We start from the raw sequence: 19,201 nt of genomic DNA, 5'->3' as shown, positions 1-19,201 counted from the left end.
CGCTGTGGACTATGAACACTGTGGTCCACTTGCATTCATTTCTGTCTCATGCCTTCCCAGACGGGGTTGGCGTAGTTCAGTAGGTTAACTTTTCGTGTCTATGGCTATGATCATGCTGTAGTAGTTTGAGGAACATGATACTTAACTCACGTTTGTATTCGCCACTACATGTACCTGAATCTAAACCGATGGAACACAGCTGGGACGTTATCGGGCAACATCTTCGTGCCCATATATACAGATCCGTCAAGCGACTTGTGACCTGTGCGTAGACATTAGTATCATATCTCCGCGAACCTGACTATTTATCGAATCAGTATCACGCAGAATTGGTGGTGCATTGCTTTGGCGGTTTGATCTGTACGCTTTTGAACAGTTAGAATGTTTTGCTGCATCAGTATCTAGCAAAGTTCTCCAGCATTGCTTTAAGTTTTTAAGTCAATTACTTTATCACATCTATAATGGATTATGAACTCAAGGAACTGACCGTGACAAATATGGCATAGAATTATTCTTAAACTTTAACCACTATATACCTAAAGCAAGTTCGGATTTAAGCATTGTCATTTAACAGGCTATTTTTAATTGCGAAACAAGTTCATTACAACAGTGCGCATATGAATTTTGTAACACCCGAAAGCATTGCACTATTACCCACAAAACTTATGGCTAATTCTATTTACCTTTAAGAAAAAGTAGTTCTAAGCAGTTCGGATTCAATACCAGCCGACTGTTTCCTACATGTTTCTACGAAACCTTCCACCTAATTTTAAAATGTTTTCGATGTTGCTGAGCGAGTCCTGTAACTTTAAAAGAACACACCGCCAGTTAACTATTTCTGTATTTCTGTACTACTTAGATTTCGACTTTTATGCCGTTATGAAGTACAATGCTGAAAGTTGTTAGAGAATAATAATGTTCAAAAACTTTTAGCACCGTATCTGATAATAGCATAAAATCCGAAATTCAGAGGGTACAGAACATAAATGCAGTTACAAATGGCGGTTTACTCTTTTAAAAAGACTAGTTTCGCTGTGAGCTACAGAACAGGTTTGAGATTTCGTGTCCAATGACTCGAGGTGCAATGTCTTGCATTTTCTGAAATCGCGCGCAGGTGCACAAATCGCTGGATACGACTAAACTTTCAACAGCCAAAACCAATCTAATTAGTGTGGCAGTATTCGACTACGGACTGCTATATTTATACTGTGCGCTTTAATGCAGAGACGGCTTGTAAAGATGATTTCGTTAAAAAGGGCTTAGTAGCTTTGACCTTATCGAAAGATAGGCACAAATATAATTCGATTTGAATTACTCTGGTGAAATTTCGCTTCGTCCTGCGTACCTAGGTGAAAACAAAAGTCTTCAAATGCTAAAGAAAAATTTTCGTTTTTATATTGAGACCACAAACACATGGAGGCTTTGCGGGATAGCAATCTATTCCCATAAAAAGCACCAATAGCTTCACTATCTGCCAATTAATTGTAGTCGTTATGAAAAAGATTTGGGAAAGTGAAAACAACAAATATAGTTTTCTTAAAAGTTATCAAATAGCTTCCCTTTTCACTTTCCGTAATTTATATACAATACTTTTACATAATACGAATCAACAGATTTTTCCATTATCTGATATAGGTTTGAGTCTACCTTGCAGTTTTAGTTTATTACTATGAAGAGCGGCAAATATCGCGCGAACTTAGATATTAGGCTAAGCTACAGATTGGTGTGTTACCGCATGATTCACATTAGTTAACTTTGCCAACTCACAACTATACCATCGCCTTCCAACCTAAACTAATATTTGCTGAAGGCTATGGATCAGTTTTACCGCACCAAAGATTACCAGGGCGATCCACTTTCATTTTCCAGGCATCCCGTTGTACAACAGCAAACATAACTATTTTAGTCAAAATATTACTTTGATGCAGCTCTCCACTCTAATATATCTCATACAAACCTTGATCTTCGATTAACTACCGCAACCTATATCAATTTGAACTTACGGTATTCATCTCTTTGTTTCCCTCTACACTTTTTACCCCCACACTTCCCTCCCATTCCAAATTAACAAATTCTTGATGTTAATGTGTTATTAAACGATCTCTTCTGAGACAGAAGTCTGACAGTTTCTCCTCTCCTCAGTCCGTCTCAGTATCATTCGTTATGCGATCTACCCATCTAATCTTAAACATTTTTCTGCAGTACCGTATTTTAAAACCTATTCCTTTTTTGTGCCAGTTATCAGTCACATTGCTCTTCCGGGCAAGGCCACGCTCCAGACAAATGCCTTCAAAAAAGTGTCTAAAAAGTTTACATTTGGTGTTAACCAAATCCTGTTTCAGGTTTTATTTTTTGCTACTCTCAGTCTACATTTTATATCCTCTACTTCAATTTTTTACTCCAGAAGTAGCAAAACTCTTAGTGTCATCTCCTAATATTCTCAGCAGCTCCCAATTTAACTACATTTCATTAGCATTGTTTTATTTTGGTTGACGTCTCTTTTTCAAGACACTATCCATTTCGTTCAACTACTCTTCCAAATCACCCACCGCCTCTGAATTTCAATGTCATCGGCAAACAATTTTTTTGTCTCCCTGAACCTTAATTCCCTTTCGAAATTTCTCCGTAGTTTTCTTTACTGCATTCTCAACGTTCAGATTGAAGGAAATCGGACAGACTACAGCCGTGCCTCACTCCCTTCTCAATTACCGCATCCCTTTCATATCGTTTGACTTTTATAACTATAGTTCCGTTTCTATACGTGATTTATACACACGACGATAATTGACGCTTTTACTGTAACCACGGCAATCACTAAACATTTTTACATTAAATCCAAATCCTTTCACGACACAGCCAAATCCAGTTTTCATATTTACTACGTAGCGAATATACGTGCATATAAATATCGTTAGCTGCTCATATTAATCTTCAATTGTTTCCAGTTAAAGTTCAATATTGTATGAATATTTCGAAATTATCACGTTGGATCCATTGCCAATGTACAAACCAAATATGATTATTTATTGCCCGCACGAATAAATATTCCGTACGACTTAAATATACAAAGTTAACGAAAATAATAGCAAGGCATAAGCTTTAGTAACATCGGGGCTCACCAGCAACAGGAAAACAGCAAAAACAGCCATATCGCCGCCACCCGTTCGACAGAGCAACACAGACGGCCACCTGATGCCCACTCGGCCTCTCGCGACGTGCCGATACTCACAGATATTACTAAACCCCGCCACACAACCAGCGTTGCATCCTTGAACACAAACATACAGCAGTTAAGGGAGTTTATGGCATATTCACGACCTTCTGCAGAAGATGATTGTAGCTAAGGGTTTTAGTTTTGCATCTTGAGAATCATAACTCAAAAAGCATGGACATCTTTAGCAGCAGCTGTTAAAGAAATTATTATTAGTTTCCCCGTCTTAAGCTTACTGCAATTTAATTAAATAGAATTTTATTCCAGACACGCTTCGCTTTTATTTATAAATAATCTTCTGTGGTTGTTCTGCCAACTGGATGCATACATTTGTACATTTTTGGTTGTTTTGGATCAAACAAAATACTGTTTTTAATTTAAAACAACCAAAAAATGTACAGACGTATGTACCCAGTTTCAGACTAAGCACAGAGGACGTTTTATCATTAAAAGCGAAATGCGTCTGGTGTAAAATTCTCTTTAATTAAATTACAGTAAGCTTAAGACAGAGAAACAAAGCAAGTACTCCTTCTTCTCTCTGTTCAGGTGCGTGTTATTTTCGATACTCGTTCCGAAGTGCGTATTTTAGTATTATTTTTTTATCCCTAAGGTTTCTCTCTTCGTATTCGCCTTCACTATTGTTTAATACTTTTCCTGGTTACATAAATCAGTTCTACATAAAATACATAATACAGTACGCTGGACGTTGCCTTTCATCTGAAATATGGGGCGACACGTGCAGGAGGCAAAAACAGCTTTAATGCAGAATTAATTTTAGGTGTGCAGCGGAGACTGAGCTGACCTGAAACTTCTTGGCAGATTAAAATTGTGTGCCAGAGCGGAAATCCAACACGTGACTTTTGGCGTTTGCAAAACGGCTCTGAGCACTATGGGACTTAACTTCTGAGGTCATCAGTCCCCTAGAACTTAGAACTACTTAAACCTAACTAACCTAAGGACATCACACACATCCATGCCCGAGGCAGGATTCGAACCTCCGACCGTAGCGGTCTCGCGGTTCCAGACTGAAGCGCCTAGAACCGCACGGCTACATCGGCCGGCTGGCGTTTGCAGCCAAGTGCTCTACCGGCTGAGTCATCCAGCCTTGGAAAGTAGCAGACGGGCTGCTGGTGGAAGTAAGGCTGTGAAGTAGTGACCTAAGTCGTGTTTGTACACTCAGCTGGTAGAGCACCTGACCTCGAAAAGCAAGTCCGAGAGCCAGTCCAGAACTCGGTATTTATCTGCCAGGAAGTTTCATATAAAATTTGTTGATCTGCTATTACATATGCGGTCCTCTCTGTTACAGCGATCTGAATCTTCTAATAAGGGGAGGCGACGACGTTGGGATCATGGATTTACTTCAAACTTCGTACACCTTTAAAACGCCATTAAAACAACATACTGTGCAAGAAGTAAGGTCCACTATTCTGGCCATTTTTTCGTCACTGGTCACTTTATTTAATTTATATTACATTTGAGAGGTAACATAATGAAAAAAACCACGTGCATTTTCATGATGTTGTAGTGAATTTCACATGTTTTTTTCTTATTTACTATTTGTAATTAAATTTTCAAGGACGAGGGACAAGCTTGGGAAGCCCAACTCAAACCTCGATAAATAACGATGTGAATAACATTGTTCCCCATTAGTAATATTGTATGTCACAATGTGCCAGACCACAAGAGTAATGTAAAATTATTCGTCGGATGTGCTCTCAACATCACACGTTGCAGCATGGTATTTGTCATACAGACATGGAAAACATAAATTGAAACTTCACGCAAATAAAAGTTGTGATTTTGCATTATATTGCCTCTCAAATGTCATATAAATTAAATAATGTGACCAGTGACGAAAAAAACTAGATTAATAATTAAGTATAAGTGGCAGTGAACTGTCGCCTGATAGACGTTCGTCTTATGAAGCTCGAACGCTAAACATTTGACCACTATGAACTACAACGTCTGTTACCTACGCAGGGATACATAACTCACATTGTAGACGCGTTATACTTTTCGTGCGATTTTTTTTTTTCGGAATCGCTAGAGTAGTACACCTTACTCCCTGCACGTTATGTTGTTTTAGTGGCCTACTAAAGGTGTACAACGTTAGAAATAAATGTCATCCCAACGTCGTGGCCTCCCCTTGTGAGTGTGATAACAAAAATAAAATTTAGAGAACCACACAGAGAAATACTACGGTCTTCTTTACCTTTTCATAGTCCGGAGGGCTATCGTTTTCTCCTATGGGATACTTAGAAATCATCTGCGCCCCATATCAATCGAATGGACACTGTACGTCCAATCGGGAGAAAAGCTGTTCAGACATTTATCTGGCTACCCAAGCTCCGATTTTAAGTGGTTTCCCGAAGCCGCTTAAGGCATATACTGGGGAGGTCCATTTTAAACAAGATATGGCCGATTTTCTTCCCCAATTCGAGATGGTGTTCGATCTCTATCGACCTCGTCGTTGACAGGAGCTTAAACATTAATCTTCTTTCCTTCTTTACTGCTCCTGGCAGTGTGATTCGGTATTGGCTACCGCCTCGGCGTGCCACTGGCAGCGCCCAAATTTCTAGTTTAACAGACAGTAATACAAAAAAATAGTGTTTATTAACCGTATTATCATTTTAAGTATTATAAGGCGATGACTAAGTGATTTATACAAAAATATGGAATGTATGTGCTCGCGCCACGACAATAATGTGTTTGTATGTATACGTCTGAAAATCTACTCATTCGAGCGTAAAGTGCCGTCCCACCGTCTAATATTACGACGTCAGTACCGTTGAGTCAGCGGTGAATATGATTACGTATTTTCTTTCCTTGATATCGTAGGGGATAATATCATGGGCAACTAATGTAAGGCATAATGAATGATTTTAACCCAAAAGGAGCTACACGTGCCATATGAGGTGTTTTTCACAAAGCTCTGAGTATTCATTTACTTACCGGGCTGGGGATTCTTACAGAGATGTCACATCGCATCTGCTTGTTTATGACATACGTGATTGACTACATGAACGTGTTTAAAAGGAACACTACCACGTATTTACTGCTTTCACAAAATCTGAAGATCGTTAATGACGTGGGGCAGAATTTCAGTCCTAGATTGAAGTATTTCATTTTGGCAGACTTTTGCTCTCCGCAGGAACACTTTAGTTTCACTTAATTGTATTCTCGTTATTCTATCTCACAGAAACGGGCTGAAACCTAGGAAATTACAATTCATTTGTGAGTATCATCGGCCTGCAAGATCGCATTATGAATAAATCCTGTCGATGAAGTCTTTGGAAACTTCAGTATTCAAACAAATCTGACGCGCTGTGTAAACATTTATCTAAGATTGTCACCATGAAAATTTACTTTAGCTGACCGCCAACATTCCACTGAGTAAAGTCTTGGATTGGTTGATTTGGGGGAGGAGACCAAGCACCGAGATCATCGTCACAGAAAACCTGAATCAGGGTGGCCGGAAGCGGATTTGAACCGCAAAGTCGTGGAGCAATGAGAGGTTGGTGAAATGGTGGCAACAGGTCGTTAATTTTTGTCAATTTTTGTTTTCGTAAATTTTAACTAGATGTTTCTCAGTCACTCCCTTTTGCTTAACGAAATTAATTTTCTTCCTTTTAATGGCGACGACAACATTTTTTCTTCGGTTTGTGTCAGGGCCTTGTCGTACACGACCAAAATGTCTAACCGGTTCAAAATTGCTCTGAGCACTATGGGACTTAACTTCTGGGGTCATCAGTCCCCTAGAACCTAGAACTAATTAAACCTAACTAAGCTAAGGACATGACACACATCCATGCCCTAAGTAGGATTCGAACCTGCGACCGTAGCGGTCTCGCGGTTCCAGACTGCAGCGCCTAGAACCGCACGGCCACTTCGACTGGCGATTCAGTTCCGTTCAGAATTAACGCAAGTACTTATAACAAACGATATAAATCAAAATAAAATAAAGTACAGAGCGTAATCTTACAAAGAACCATCCCAACAACCTCTTGGAATGATTTAGTAATTCACAAAAGGCCTAAATCTAGATAACTGGGTAGAAATTTAAACCCTGTTGCTGTTTAGCATTAATTCAGTATACCAGTCTTCTTGTTGAACATTACTGGAAATGTACGCATTACGAAAGGCATACGCGATTTCATTTGTAGATAGCAGAGCTGCTGAATCGATCACTTATTGAGTTGTTGCATCAATTGTTGATCTGTTTACAATTACAACATTTCTGAAGTACACATATAATCACAACGTTTCTCTACAACTGAACGCTGTTGCACCTTAATGTGTGTAGCAACCTCTCATTTATGCTTACGCAGCTAGTTATTCAATACCATACATTAAAAAGGTAACTACATTTCAGTTTTATCAAAATGTGTCAAATGAAAAGTTGTTCAGAGTATTATTTTCTTAATTGTATTCGCGAATAGAGGCTTTGCCTAAGTAAGTTAATTAGAAGTCGTCTGCGAGACACGCAATCGCCATTATGTGATCTGAATCGGGCCAATCGGATTGAAGCACAGTGGCTTGACAGAAAAGTCGCCGTAACCGGTGTAATCTAACGGCTCGTATTATGGATATCCCTGTAACGGTTATTCTGCGAAGGAATAGGTGAAATAAAACATCGGAAAATTGCTAAGGGAGGAAGAAAGAAATATCCCATCCCATTACAAGAAAATTACCACACTCAAAAAGACACAACAGAAACATATGAATGGTTAGACATAGACATGAGAAAATACTTTTCACGGTTGTAAACTCTACGCAACAGTTAACGTGGATGTGCAGTTTTTATTCTGCGCTGAAAACTGTTTTCAGCTTTGCAAGTGGAACAACAGCATCAGTACAGCAAGAGCACATGTAGAGCTTATCAACACACGTAGCCTCTGATGATGCCCGCCTATATGTGTCTGCCAATAAAAATTCGTTGAACCTATGGTCGAGAGTCATCACTATGAGCATTTACAGTTGCTATAACAGTGTGTTTCCTTAATATTATTTGGTTTTCATTTATGATTGTCTCCTTGAAACACGCTTATTTTCAAGCTCACTGCAGGGAGCAAGATACGTCATTTTTTCTAAGAGACAAGGCTCATCTGTTCATATAAAAACTGTAATAATTTAAATTCTCAGAACTATATCATGGATGCAGAGAGCGTCATTGGGCTCCGTGAGTCTGCTGCAGCACATTTGTAGCGTGTGTGTTGGTCGGGAGAATAGTGGTATCTATGGCTGTGTTCTCATCATCTCTTCTCTTGTGAGTCTGAATTAACTGTACCAATTATCATTGTTCTCTAGCAGATCACTCATCTGCTGACCTTCTGTCCCAGGCGTCGGATTTCATTTCTTACAGCAGGTGTTCCGTCTCCTAGTAAAGGATTGATTAAAGGGACAGGAAGGAAGCTACAGACTAATGAAAGTCTGACAACGCGTCTATTCAGAACTGGACACATAAATGAGAGGTAGACCTGTCACACGTTTCCTAAAGTGACACTGACAAGACGAGTGAAGAATTTGCTGTAGTACAAGTAAAAAGAAGAAAAATTCATACAAACAAATAATTTCTTCAGTATAAAGGCCAGTTTCTGGAGAGAGTGCCAAACGAATTAACATAAATCACTATAACAAAGAAGCTAGCCATGTGCCAAGAATGCCGTCACTGCAGCAGGTGTCGGAAAATAGAACTACGCCCCGTCGCATGTCGATTTTCATCGCCGGTATGTCGCGGTGCAAACATAACGAGAGTACAGACGCAACCATCGTAGTTGCACCGAGATTCGCAACTATAAACATCACGAGCAACTGGCTAACGCGAGGCTGCTCCCAAGGTAGCGAAATGAATGCGATTTCTATTGCGCCTGCATGGCAGTCGAGTGCCTTAACCATTGTATCACATATCACCTCTCTCTCAGTTCTGCGTCGAGATTATAATGGAGATTACTGCTGCATGACGAACCTCTCCATGTCGACACATTAAGTGTAACGGAATGTGATCTGCTCTCCGAACAATTTAAGGACTTATAAAATATATCCGCAGTAGCGAATATGGACAACAGTCAGCTGTATAACGGAATGACGACAATGAAACTTTGTGCCGGACCAGGACTCAAACCCAGATATCCCGCTTATTACTGTTTATCCCCATTATATTCGCCACGCAAACCCGAGAGAGAGGTGATACGTGGTATAGTGATTAAGACACCCGACTGCTATGGCTAAAATGGCTCTGAGCACTATGGGACTCAACTGCTGAGGTCATTAGTCCCCTAGAACTTAGAACTAGTTAAACCTAACTAACATAAGGACATCACAAACATCCATGCCCGAGGCAGGATTCGAACCTGCGACCGTAGCGGTCTTGCGGTTCCAGACTGCAGCGCCTTTAACCGCACGGCCACTTCGGCCGGTCCCGACTGCTATGGAGGCGACATGGAAATAATATTCATTTCACAGTTACATTTCCGATTCCTTATGTTTCCTCCAAGCCGCTCTAGGTGAACATCAAAACAGTTTATTTGTAAGGGAAGTTGCCATTTTTATTTCTTAACTTACGTTCGACTCAAGCTTGTTACCGACTATACCGGCCTCATCGTCAACGCCATCTCAGAAACTAATTTCTTTCCTTCCTTCGTTCATCACGACAGCAGTGTTGCAAGAAATGGCTGCTTATACTCCTCTTCTGTGCCTTCTGCAGTCACTGCAGCTGTATCTTCAAGAACGAGGAGTGACCCGTTTCCTCGAGGGATCGCTTTGAAGATGCTAAACATATTCCAGTGGTAAACGCTGCGAGAGGGGTATTGTGTATCATGGAGAAGTTTACTGATGCAAATATCAGAGGGAATACGTTACGGGTATTACGTCCGCTCACATACGTTCCACGAAATGTCTGCAATGAGAAATTTGTGCCAATACGGCGGATTACAGATAGACATTCTTTCCATCCTCGTTGCAAAGTCACGTGGATGTGACAAGTAAGTAAGGTTGATTGTAGAAATGGTGACGATTCAAGCAATGTGTCGTTTATCTACAATGTACGAGAAATCATGGTTTGTACACAAGCATATAGATAGTAATTTTTTCGCTCTCGTCATTAGCAAGTGGCTGATTTTAAATGATAGTAGATACTCCGTCATAAGGGCTATTTCTAAGTAATCGGTGTTGCCGAAATTAATTGTTTTTCTTTCTACCGATGTTCGTGATATGTCTTTCGTCTGAAAGACAAATCCAATATTAGTGACCTCCAGTAGGCGTCTAGATGCATTTAACCAGACAAAAAAATGTGTGTGAAATCTTATGGGACTTAACTGCTAAGGTCATCAGTCCCTAAGCTTACACACTACTTATCCTAAATTATCCCAAGGACAAACACAAACACCCATGCCCGAGGAAGGACTCGAACCTCCACCGGGATCAGCTGCACAGTCCATGACTGCAGCACCTAAGACCGCTCAGCTAATCCCGCGCGGCTTTAACCAGACAGCGTGATGTAATGGTATTAACGCTTTTTTGTTCAGGGAATATTCCTATTCCTATTACTCGTATCACAGGCGGTTACGTCGATACGTGCCACAGAGTTGTGCCCACATCTAGATTCCACTGCATGTGTGTAGGCGTAACTTCTTGCCATTTTAAAAACCAGGAAGGTTTATAAACCATGGACACTGCCACATGTGTCTCGGGGGTTGACCTTGGCGCGTGTTACAGAGGTATGTTCACATCTAGTTTCTCTGTGTTAGCATAACTTCCCAACGTTTTAGCATACCAATAAGACATCATTATTCCGGCTACTTTGTATTAGGTGTGTAAGTTGTGTGGGCAGCCAGTGTGCGTACCGGTCACAAACTGCCTGTAATCATATGCATGGGTTGCTGTTTCCGCTCACTGGAGGAAGTGACAATACTTGAGTAAGTTGCAGGCGCAAAGACGCGTCGCAAAGTTGCATCTCCCCAGAAGCGCAGCTGCCACAGACGTGAGTACGACCTTCTGGAGTGTGCAGCACGGCAGCGGCGATGACAACGGGCTAGAAAGACATGAAATTTGGCTTATTCTGCAGAAGTCTCATGACACACTGGGCGACGTTGGCAGCATTCGCTGGTCGCTGTGAATGTTTTTAATAATGAATACATCGATATTGCTCCTGTCTTATGTGTTATTTACTGAGTGTGTAAATACCTGTCTGCAGTAAATGTGACTGTAGTAAATGATCCTAGTAGCATTCTCCGCTGTTTTTCCATCACAGTAACTTCATGGTGTTAAGACTCATCTTAGGCGCCCTGATAGAGATGTCACTGCTTTTGTAATGCAATAATCATGCAAGGGGGGAGTTCCTTACAGTTAAACATAGAATTAGTATGCACTATTTCTTAAAATAATACTCTGTGGTATTGTTAAACATTAAACTACTGGGATATCAATGTACTTGATTCAATATTCCACTATATTGTTAACTGGTAAACAATTAAATCTCGCCTTTCTGTCTGCCTTTCGATGATGATCCTGTAAAGTGGGAATTTTTGGCATACTGTGAAGAAATCGGTTAAATTGTTGCAAATTGTCCCAAAACTTGAAATAGCAATTACAGCTGGTCATATGTTGCAAAAAATTCTATTGCCCAAACTACTCTGCTGCAAACTGCGAAATCGAGATTGCAAATATCACATCATCTGTGGTGTTAAAGCATATGATGTCATTTTTGTGTTATAAATTATCTTAATTACAAATATTCAGCACACAACCAAGATGACTATGCCTCACCAACCTGTTTTCTTTTCCCGACCTATTTTGGGTCATACAATTGCCCCAGAGCCATGGGTGTGGTCTTGCCATGTGCCAGTTTCGTTTTCCCGCCAATTTGAGGTCATACAATTACCGCCGAGGTATGGGCGTGACCTTGGCACATGCCAGCTTCATTTTCTTGTCATTCTCAAGTTATACTACTACCCTACAGGCAGTGACCTCGCCACATGCCATTTCATTTTTCCACCAAATTCATATGCTAAGAGGTCGTGCTAAAAGTGATGGCGCCAAAGTTTTCATGTGAAATTCTTAAAGCTCTTAAAATAAAACAAACTGTAATAACACTCTGCATATTTATTCTTCATGTCTACGTATTTATTTCTCAACATAGTCATCTTGGGGACGAGTACATTTCTCCAAACGAGAGACCAATTTGTTGATACTCTCTCTGTGGAATGTTTGACTCCGTCGAAAGAGCCAAGACCTTAACTAATAGTACCCTGGTAAGTATAACTAACATTTAAAATAATAGGTATCTGATCCCAGTTTATTATTCAAATTTCACAGATTCATAAAAAGAGCCATAAATAAATTTTAACATTTCATCTTACAAGTGATGGGACCAAATGGTATCGAGGATGATCAATGACAGTATAACCAAGGCGTCAGATTGTTGCATATGTCACAGCACTCTTGTGAAGTCTGGTATTGTCATGTTGAAGCAGAGGGTGCTCCATGTGTGGATGAACTCTTCGAATCCGAAATTCTATTACAGCAAGCTGTGTATGACGCACCGGCATAGTTATGTTGCGCACCACCATATTACACGATACATTTTGGAGCCCTCTGGTGGAAAATGACTGCAAAGAAGTAGAAATAAGAAATAAAGATTTACAATGTTAATAACTTATATTTAATTTAAAAAATCCTTAAAAGTTTTCACATAAAAATTTTGGAGGAATTACTTTCCAGCACGCCTTCATACAATTGCTCCAGCAGTGTGGGCGTGTCCTTCTTACAGGCCAGCTTCGTTTTCGTACGAATTTTAAGTCACACACTTTCCATACAGTCAGTGACCTTGACAAGTTTCACTTTTCGGTGACCCTTATTTTCCAGCCATTTTTAAGTGATACAGTTGCAGCGCAGATAACTTGACACGCCCTAGGGGAAGAGACGAGGGTCTTGTATTTTCAGTGAGCTTGAGATAAAATCGTTGTCTTTTGAGTAGAACCAGCACTTCTCCACTAGTCACAGGGTTGCACACTGTCAAAGGTTTCCTTCTCTAATCACGGAAGGTTATGTTCGGTTGAATGAACCTTGCGAAATCTGAACTGCTCATCAGCAGTTTGGATTGGGCTGCTAATAAGTTTATAGCTCTATAATCCAGGGTTAGACGTAGATCTTTGCTAATCTTAGGTATGGCCCCTATTTTTTTATGTTCGAATGCTTATGGATAGTGATTAGCCTCGAAAATCTAATTGAATGTGCTGATTACAGATGCGACAACAGCTGGTGGAAGCTGGTACATGAGGGCATTTTTGACGTCATCGTGGTTTCCAACCTTCGTGATTTTGAGGTTGTGGACTACCTACATGACCAGTACAGCTGATACGATATGTTATCAAAAGTATCCGGACACCTGGCTGAAAATGACATACAAGTTCGTGGCGCCTTCCATCGGTAATGCTGGAATTCAGTATGGTGTTGGCCCACCCTTGGCCTTGATGACAGCTTCCACTCTCGCAGGCATACATTCAGTCAGAAGCTGGAAGGTTTCTTGGGGAATGGCCTAAAGATAACGCATTGCGTGTTAAGGCGTGAATCTGTTGTGGTATACCTTCAATGATAACGACATCCATGGCATAAAGTTGCCCTCTATTGGAAAATGTGTTGGAGCGTATGACCCCACCACTAAAGCCCTATGTCGTTCCGTTCGCTGGAATCTGTAAGTATTAGAGTGCCATGCCACATGCTTGAAGTTTAGGTCGTCTGTGATTAGAATCCTTCCACATAGGTTCAGAAAGGTTTGGAAATCAGTTGAGATGCAGGCGAAGAGGCAACGGCCCGTACGTTGCGATAAACGTTACACGTCCCATTCACATATGATCGATGATGCTCATGGCTTCCAGCTCTGTCAGTGGCGACTCCAGATGCTGGCACACACGTATACTGCTGTACCGCCATCTGCCGTGTGACTGTCCATGCGTATAATTGTTGTTCCACGCAGCTATTGTCAGGCCATTCATGCTATCCGCCGGACGGAGTGGCCGCGCGGTTCTAGGCACTACAGTCTGGAGCCGAGCGAGCGACCGCTACGGTCGCAGGTTCGAATCCTGCCTCGGGCATGGATGTATGTGATGTCCTTAGGTTAGTTAGGTTTAAGTAGTTCTAAGTTCTAGGCGACTGATTACCTCAGAAGTTAAGTCGCATAGTGCTCAGAGCCATCATGCTATCAATAGTGCGGCTTTTGTGGCTGAAATATGGTGGCTGCTTGCATAGCTGACATCACTGCAACAGTAATCTGCAGCGCAAAAAGCTCTATCAGGTATTTTATGCTGTTCACCAGAGCAGCAACATGCCAAATTAAGGTGCTGAGATCATCGTCTGGGGCAGCTGCTATGACACTCGTGCTGGGTCCAGCTCCCTGCTCTGCTTCAATCGGAGTTGCTTCAATGGCGGTGCTCGTGTATGGGTTTACTTCAGTTTTGTGTTGATTCAGGTCTTCATCCTTCTTTCAGTCCCAGTTACGTTGTGACGTAGCGCTCGGCCACATCGGTTGAGTATCAAAAGTAAACTGCTGAACCGTTTAGAGTGGCTGCTGCAAAGAGGTGTCAGCATCTTTATTCCTGTGTGTGGTTTCTGTGGTGTTTCCCTCCTGCGTCGTTCTTCGACGGATGCTTCTCCCTGACTGGCTCAGTCAACGTGACAGCTGCGGTCTAGGATACGCCACGGTATGCCGTGGTCGTCTTCCTTTGCTGCAGCTCGTTGGTTTGATCACGCTGGCGAGCTCTAGCGCACATCCAAATGGTGCAGCCGCAGTGACCAGCCACATTTCCCTCCTTGCCACAATATGTACATGTCAGCCTCGAACCACGGGAGAGAGTGCAGGCACGACTTGTGTGGTTACCAGCACACTTCACACTTATCTGTCAAGGAAAAGTGCCGTGCAGTTTGACTGATGCCCTAACAGCAGTAGAATTGTGATGGAACATTTTATCACTTAAATTTTCCGCTCGAACATTGAAGTTTTCGATGCGAATTAGTTGAAAACTCCGTTTGTTTTCCGGATTATCAGTTGCAATAGCCAAGAATATGTTGTAGTGTTCCGACAATTTTAGCTTTATGACCGTCCTTACGGTGAATGCATGAGCTTCAGTTCTTCCTTTATTTGATCTGGGTACATACTGAAGGGCAGATCACGGAGAACCAATTTGATTGCTTTATTACGTGTCGACGTGTGATTATAGTTTGGCAGCTTTCCTTCTAACTGTTCCTGTGTCACTTGTTGGAAATCTTCAGCGGTAAACAGTGATACACTGCATAGTTCTCTGTCAGGTTTCTTCACTTTCGGCACAGCGGTTGTCCGCTTTGTACAAGTTACTGTAGGGACCTGCAATTCTCTTGAAACAGAAGTACCAGCGATGGAGATGGTGGATCAGCTTTTGGCGCTGTAGAAGTGTGCTCTGAACCTTCCTGAAGTTTTGAGAACAGTGCAAATGAATTAAAATTTCTGTTGGGGTAGTGGTTAATAATTGTACTCGCTGTGCAGTTCTTTTGGCCTGTGCAAAGCAGTTGCTCATCTTCCGAACCTGTGAGCGGTACTGTCAAGGCGGCCCTGTCTTAGTCGTAAACTATTGCAGTAACCGTTATCAGAGCTTAGTTCGTCCTGGTCGGAGCGGTCAGTTGGGACACTGGAGGGGCAAGCCCCGACGGTCAGTAATCGGCGACTGCGCTAGCACTAAATTCCGCATGCTTTCACATCGCTAACTCGAGTCAATTATGATTTCCCGATCGTCTTTTCTGACGGTGAAATTTTCTTCTGCATTGCAATGCGCTACTGAATTATTTGTTTACCGGGTGACAACTGCAACAGTTAATATGTAAATAAATAATAAGTAATAGTACGAAGTTTCTTTGCAACTAAACGCTATTGTAAGTTGGAACCTATAGTGAGTTTTCTCTTTAAAAAAATTCGCTCCTCAGGCCAAATATTCGAATGGAAGGTATTCAGTTTCTTTTTTTACGTGGAAAGATCATAACCTTATAGCGAGGCATAAATCGTGAAATAATCGTGGACTTGCGGCATCTTATTTCAGCATATCTACGTATTCGGGAACATGATCCCATGACGCAACTGCCAGCAAAATATGCAATATGCTGAAATGTAAAACGTGTTGCATGGGGAGATAGTTGTGGTAATTGAAGTTTAAGGGTTGGCTGCAACAAGGAATTTTATGATGTCAAGAACTGGTGATCGGTACATAGATTCCTGTAGGCGTCAAAATTTTTGTTTGGAACACATTGCCTGGGAAAAAGTTTTCTGCAGCACGCGCTGTGGGATGACGTGACGGTGCTTCATGTTATCCATTACACTTACTTTTTCAATTTATTTACCTAAATATTGATTTCATGTATGTATTTATTATTGTTTATCACTTTGGCGTAATGAACTTCGAACAACATTACATAGTAGAGCTGGTCGTCTCCATCTTCAGACTTGCTCATTAAGCTGACAGCCGCCGTGTACAACCATGAAATTCAGTGGGGTAGGAGACGGCAATAAAAATTTGACGATGCAAGCCTGCGAGCTCCCGCTGCAGTTGTAAGACTCGTGAGGTTCGTAGACTGGCCTACTGGAGTACCGTTTGTCACAGTGCTACGACGACGAAAGGATACCTTCTACGAATGTGAGCAGATGAGACGTACGTTCTATTCGACAGACTCGGAATAAGCTGGATTATTTCCGCATGGGATAATTTCAAGCGACTAGTTATTTAATTTTACTAGGGATTTGCCTCCATTCTTGTTAAATGAGCGAGATGCCCAAGACTTGGTTATTCAGTTTTCCTGTATTTTCCCTTTTTTACTCTTACAGCCATTTTAAAGTAGAGTTTTTAATTTTTATTTTCATAACTACTTTAGTTTCTGAACAGTGGTGGATTAAAAGTACAAAAACTGATGCCTTTCTTTCGCTCATCTAGTTTAAGTTAACTCGGTGCCACATAAAGCTCAAAAGATGAGTCACGTGGAGTATCATCTGTCGCAGTGCTATGACGACGAAGAAACACCTTCTGCGAATGTTAGCAGGTGAGACGTACGTTCTGTTAGACAGACCCGGAATAAGCCAGAATATTTCCAGATGGGATACTTTCAAGCGATTAGTTATTTAGTTTTCTTAGGGGTCTGCCTCATTTCATTTTAGATGAACGAGATGTCCGAGACTTTGTTTTTCAGTTTTCTCTTACCAGCATTTGAAAGACGAGTTCTTCATTTTTATTTTAATATCTATTTTAGTTTCTGCACAGGGGTATATTAAAAGTCTAAAAACTAATGAATTTCATTCGCTCGTCTAATTAAAGATATCTTGGTGCCACATAAAGCTGAAAAGATCAGTCATGGGCGAAGGTTCAGGAATATCATCACATGTCCCACTTTATAACAGTTTTAACTAAAAAAAAAAAAAGGAAACAAATTAGAAAAAGTGTTCCTTCGAGTTAGAATTATACTTCATATTTGCTAAAAGAACTGCCCACTACTATCAGCGTGAAAACAGTGTGAAAATAATAATCATAATATTTTCTGCTTTGTTTTCTTCTTGCTCTCTAATCTCGTAAACTTGCGTCCATTACTTTGAAGTGGGAAAAGAAAAACACAGATGTGTTCGACAGAACAAATGCTTATTGTTGCTATTTATAATTTCACATATTGCCTGAAAGGTATACTTCTGGTCCTCTGGGTTACGTTCAGTGCCAAAGAGAGGGATGCGAAGCGTTACTCATACAGTGGGATCACCACGAGCCTGAAAGGACGTAAGTGCAAAATATCATATATTCGATACGGTAACAGTTTAAAAGAGCGATAAAAACACAATAAGTGGCAAGGGCGTGATAATGTGTGCGTTGGTCTTTCATAAGAATTTAATCTGATTGGTGCCAAGCACGGCACAGTGACCGTTAAGGAGATTTTACCGTCTACAAGGACTGTGTGTGAACATATTCCAGATATAGCGAATGAAGTGCGATGTGAGATCTTGCCTAAACAAAAGAAGCCATTGACCAGAACTAAAGTATTAAGACGGGTGGGTGATCTTCGGACTGACAATGATCAGAAAACACATTACCTTATTGTCCCATCCCTTATTATTGTAAATTCTGAGGACGCAAGTGAAATGACAACAGTTTGTTCCTCACAGCATTGTTTCTAGATGTAACAAAGGGAAGTGAAAATATTCTTGTGAGACAGATAAATCTCAAATGGAACCAAGCTGAGATATTTGTGACAGAGCAACGGCCGAGCATAAAGAAAGCTCTAGAACACAACAATCAGTGCAGTGCATGAACACAGCATTACGGCGCAGTCTGGATGAAAAGTTCGTCAGTGAATAATTACCAGAGAGTTATAGATTAATCCAGACGGATAGATATATGAAACACTGGTTTTATCGGAAAATTAGAAGGCACATTAGATAAAATTGTTGAAACCTTATGGAGTAGTATTTGCATAATGTTTAATTCACCTTATTCGCAAAAAACTGACATTCAAAAGTTCCTGTTGCATAAAAATAAACAAGAAATGACACCTTCATATCATCCTGATTAATTCCTATTTTTTTTAATTAGCCACAAACGACGTGGAGGATGAAACTGATTTTCCCGGCGGGGTCAGGGATTTTCTCTGCCTCGTGATGGCTGGGTGTTGTGTGCTGTCCTTAGGTTAGTTAGGTTTAAGTAGTTCTAAGTCCTAGGGGACTTATGACCACAGCAGTTGAGTCCCATAGTGCTCAGAGCCATTTGAACCATTTGATGAAACTGATCCAAGTCTGCCGTTTGTAGTGCCATGGTCATTTAGCTTGCTATATTAATGCTAAAGTGAAGACGACAATGCAGTACTTAAATAGCTGATAGAACATACAGAAAACGTTCTAAAATAGAAAGTTATTAACGTAATACAGGACTCTCATTACACTGTTACATTTCTTCACCCAATTTCGAGGAACACTTAGTCCTCGGTGAAAAAAAAAAAAAA

At 40.9% G+C, this 19,201-nt stretch overlaps 1 protein-coding gene across 1 annotated transcript in view; it reads left to right on the top strand.

The window, feature by feature from the left end:
• LOC126471154 (cilia- and flagella-associated protein 251-like) overlaps positions 1-13,565 on the top strand; it is a gene marked incomplete at its 5' end in the record, with an annotated part of 60,188 nt that extends 46,623 nt beyond the window's left edge. The window contains one exon of the mRNA XM_050099253.1: positions 13,454-13,565. Coding sequence (XP_049955210.1) covers positions 13,454-13,565 — 112 coding nt within the window. The remainder of the gene's footprint in view (positions 1-13,453) is intronic.
• Between the last annotated feature and the right edge of the window lie 5,636 nt (positions 13,566-19,201).

Source organism: Schistocerca serialis, chromosome 3, assembly GCF_023864345.2.
Source record: "Schistocerca serialis cubense isolate TAMUIC-IGC-003099 chromosome 3, iqSchSeri2.2, whole genome shotgun sequence".
NCBI lineage: Eukaryota > Metazoa > Arthropoda > Insecta > Orthoptera > Acrididae > Schistocerca > Schistocerca serialis.
The sequence above is the reverse complement of the archived record's forward strand: the minus strand, read 5'-3'. Positions and strand labels throughout refer to the sequence as shown.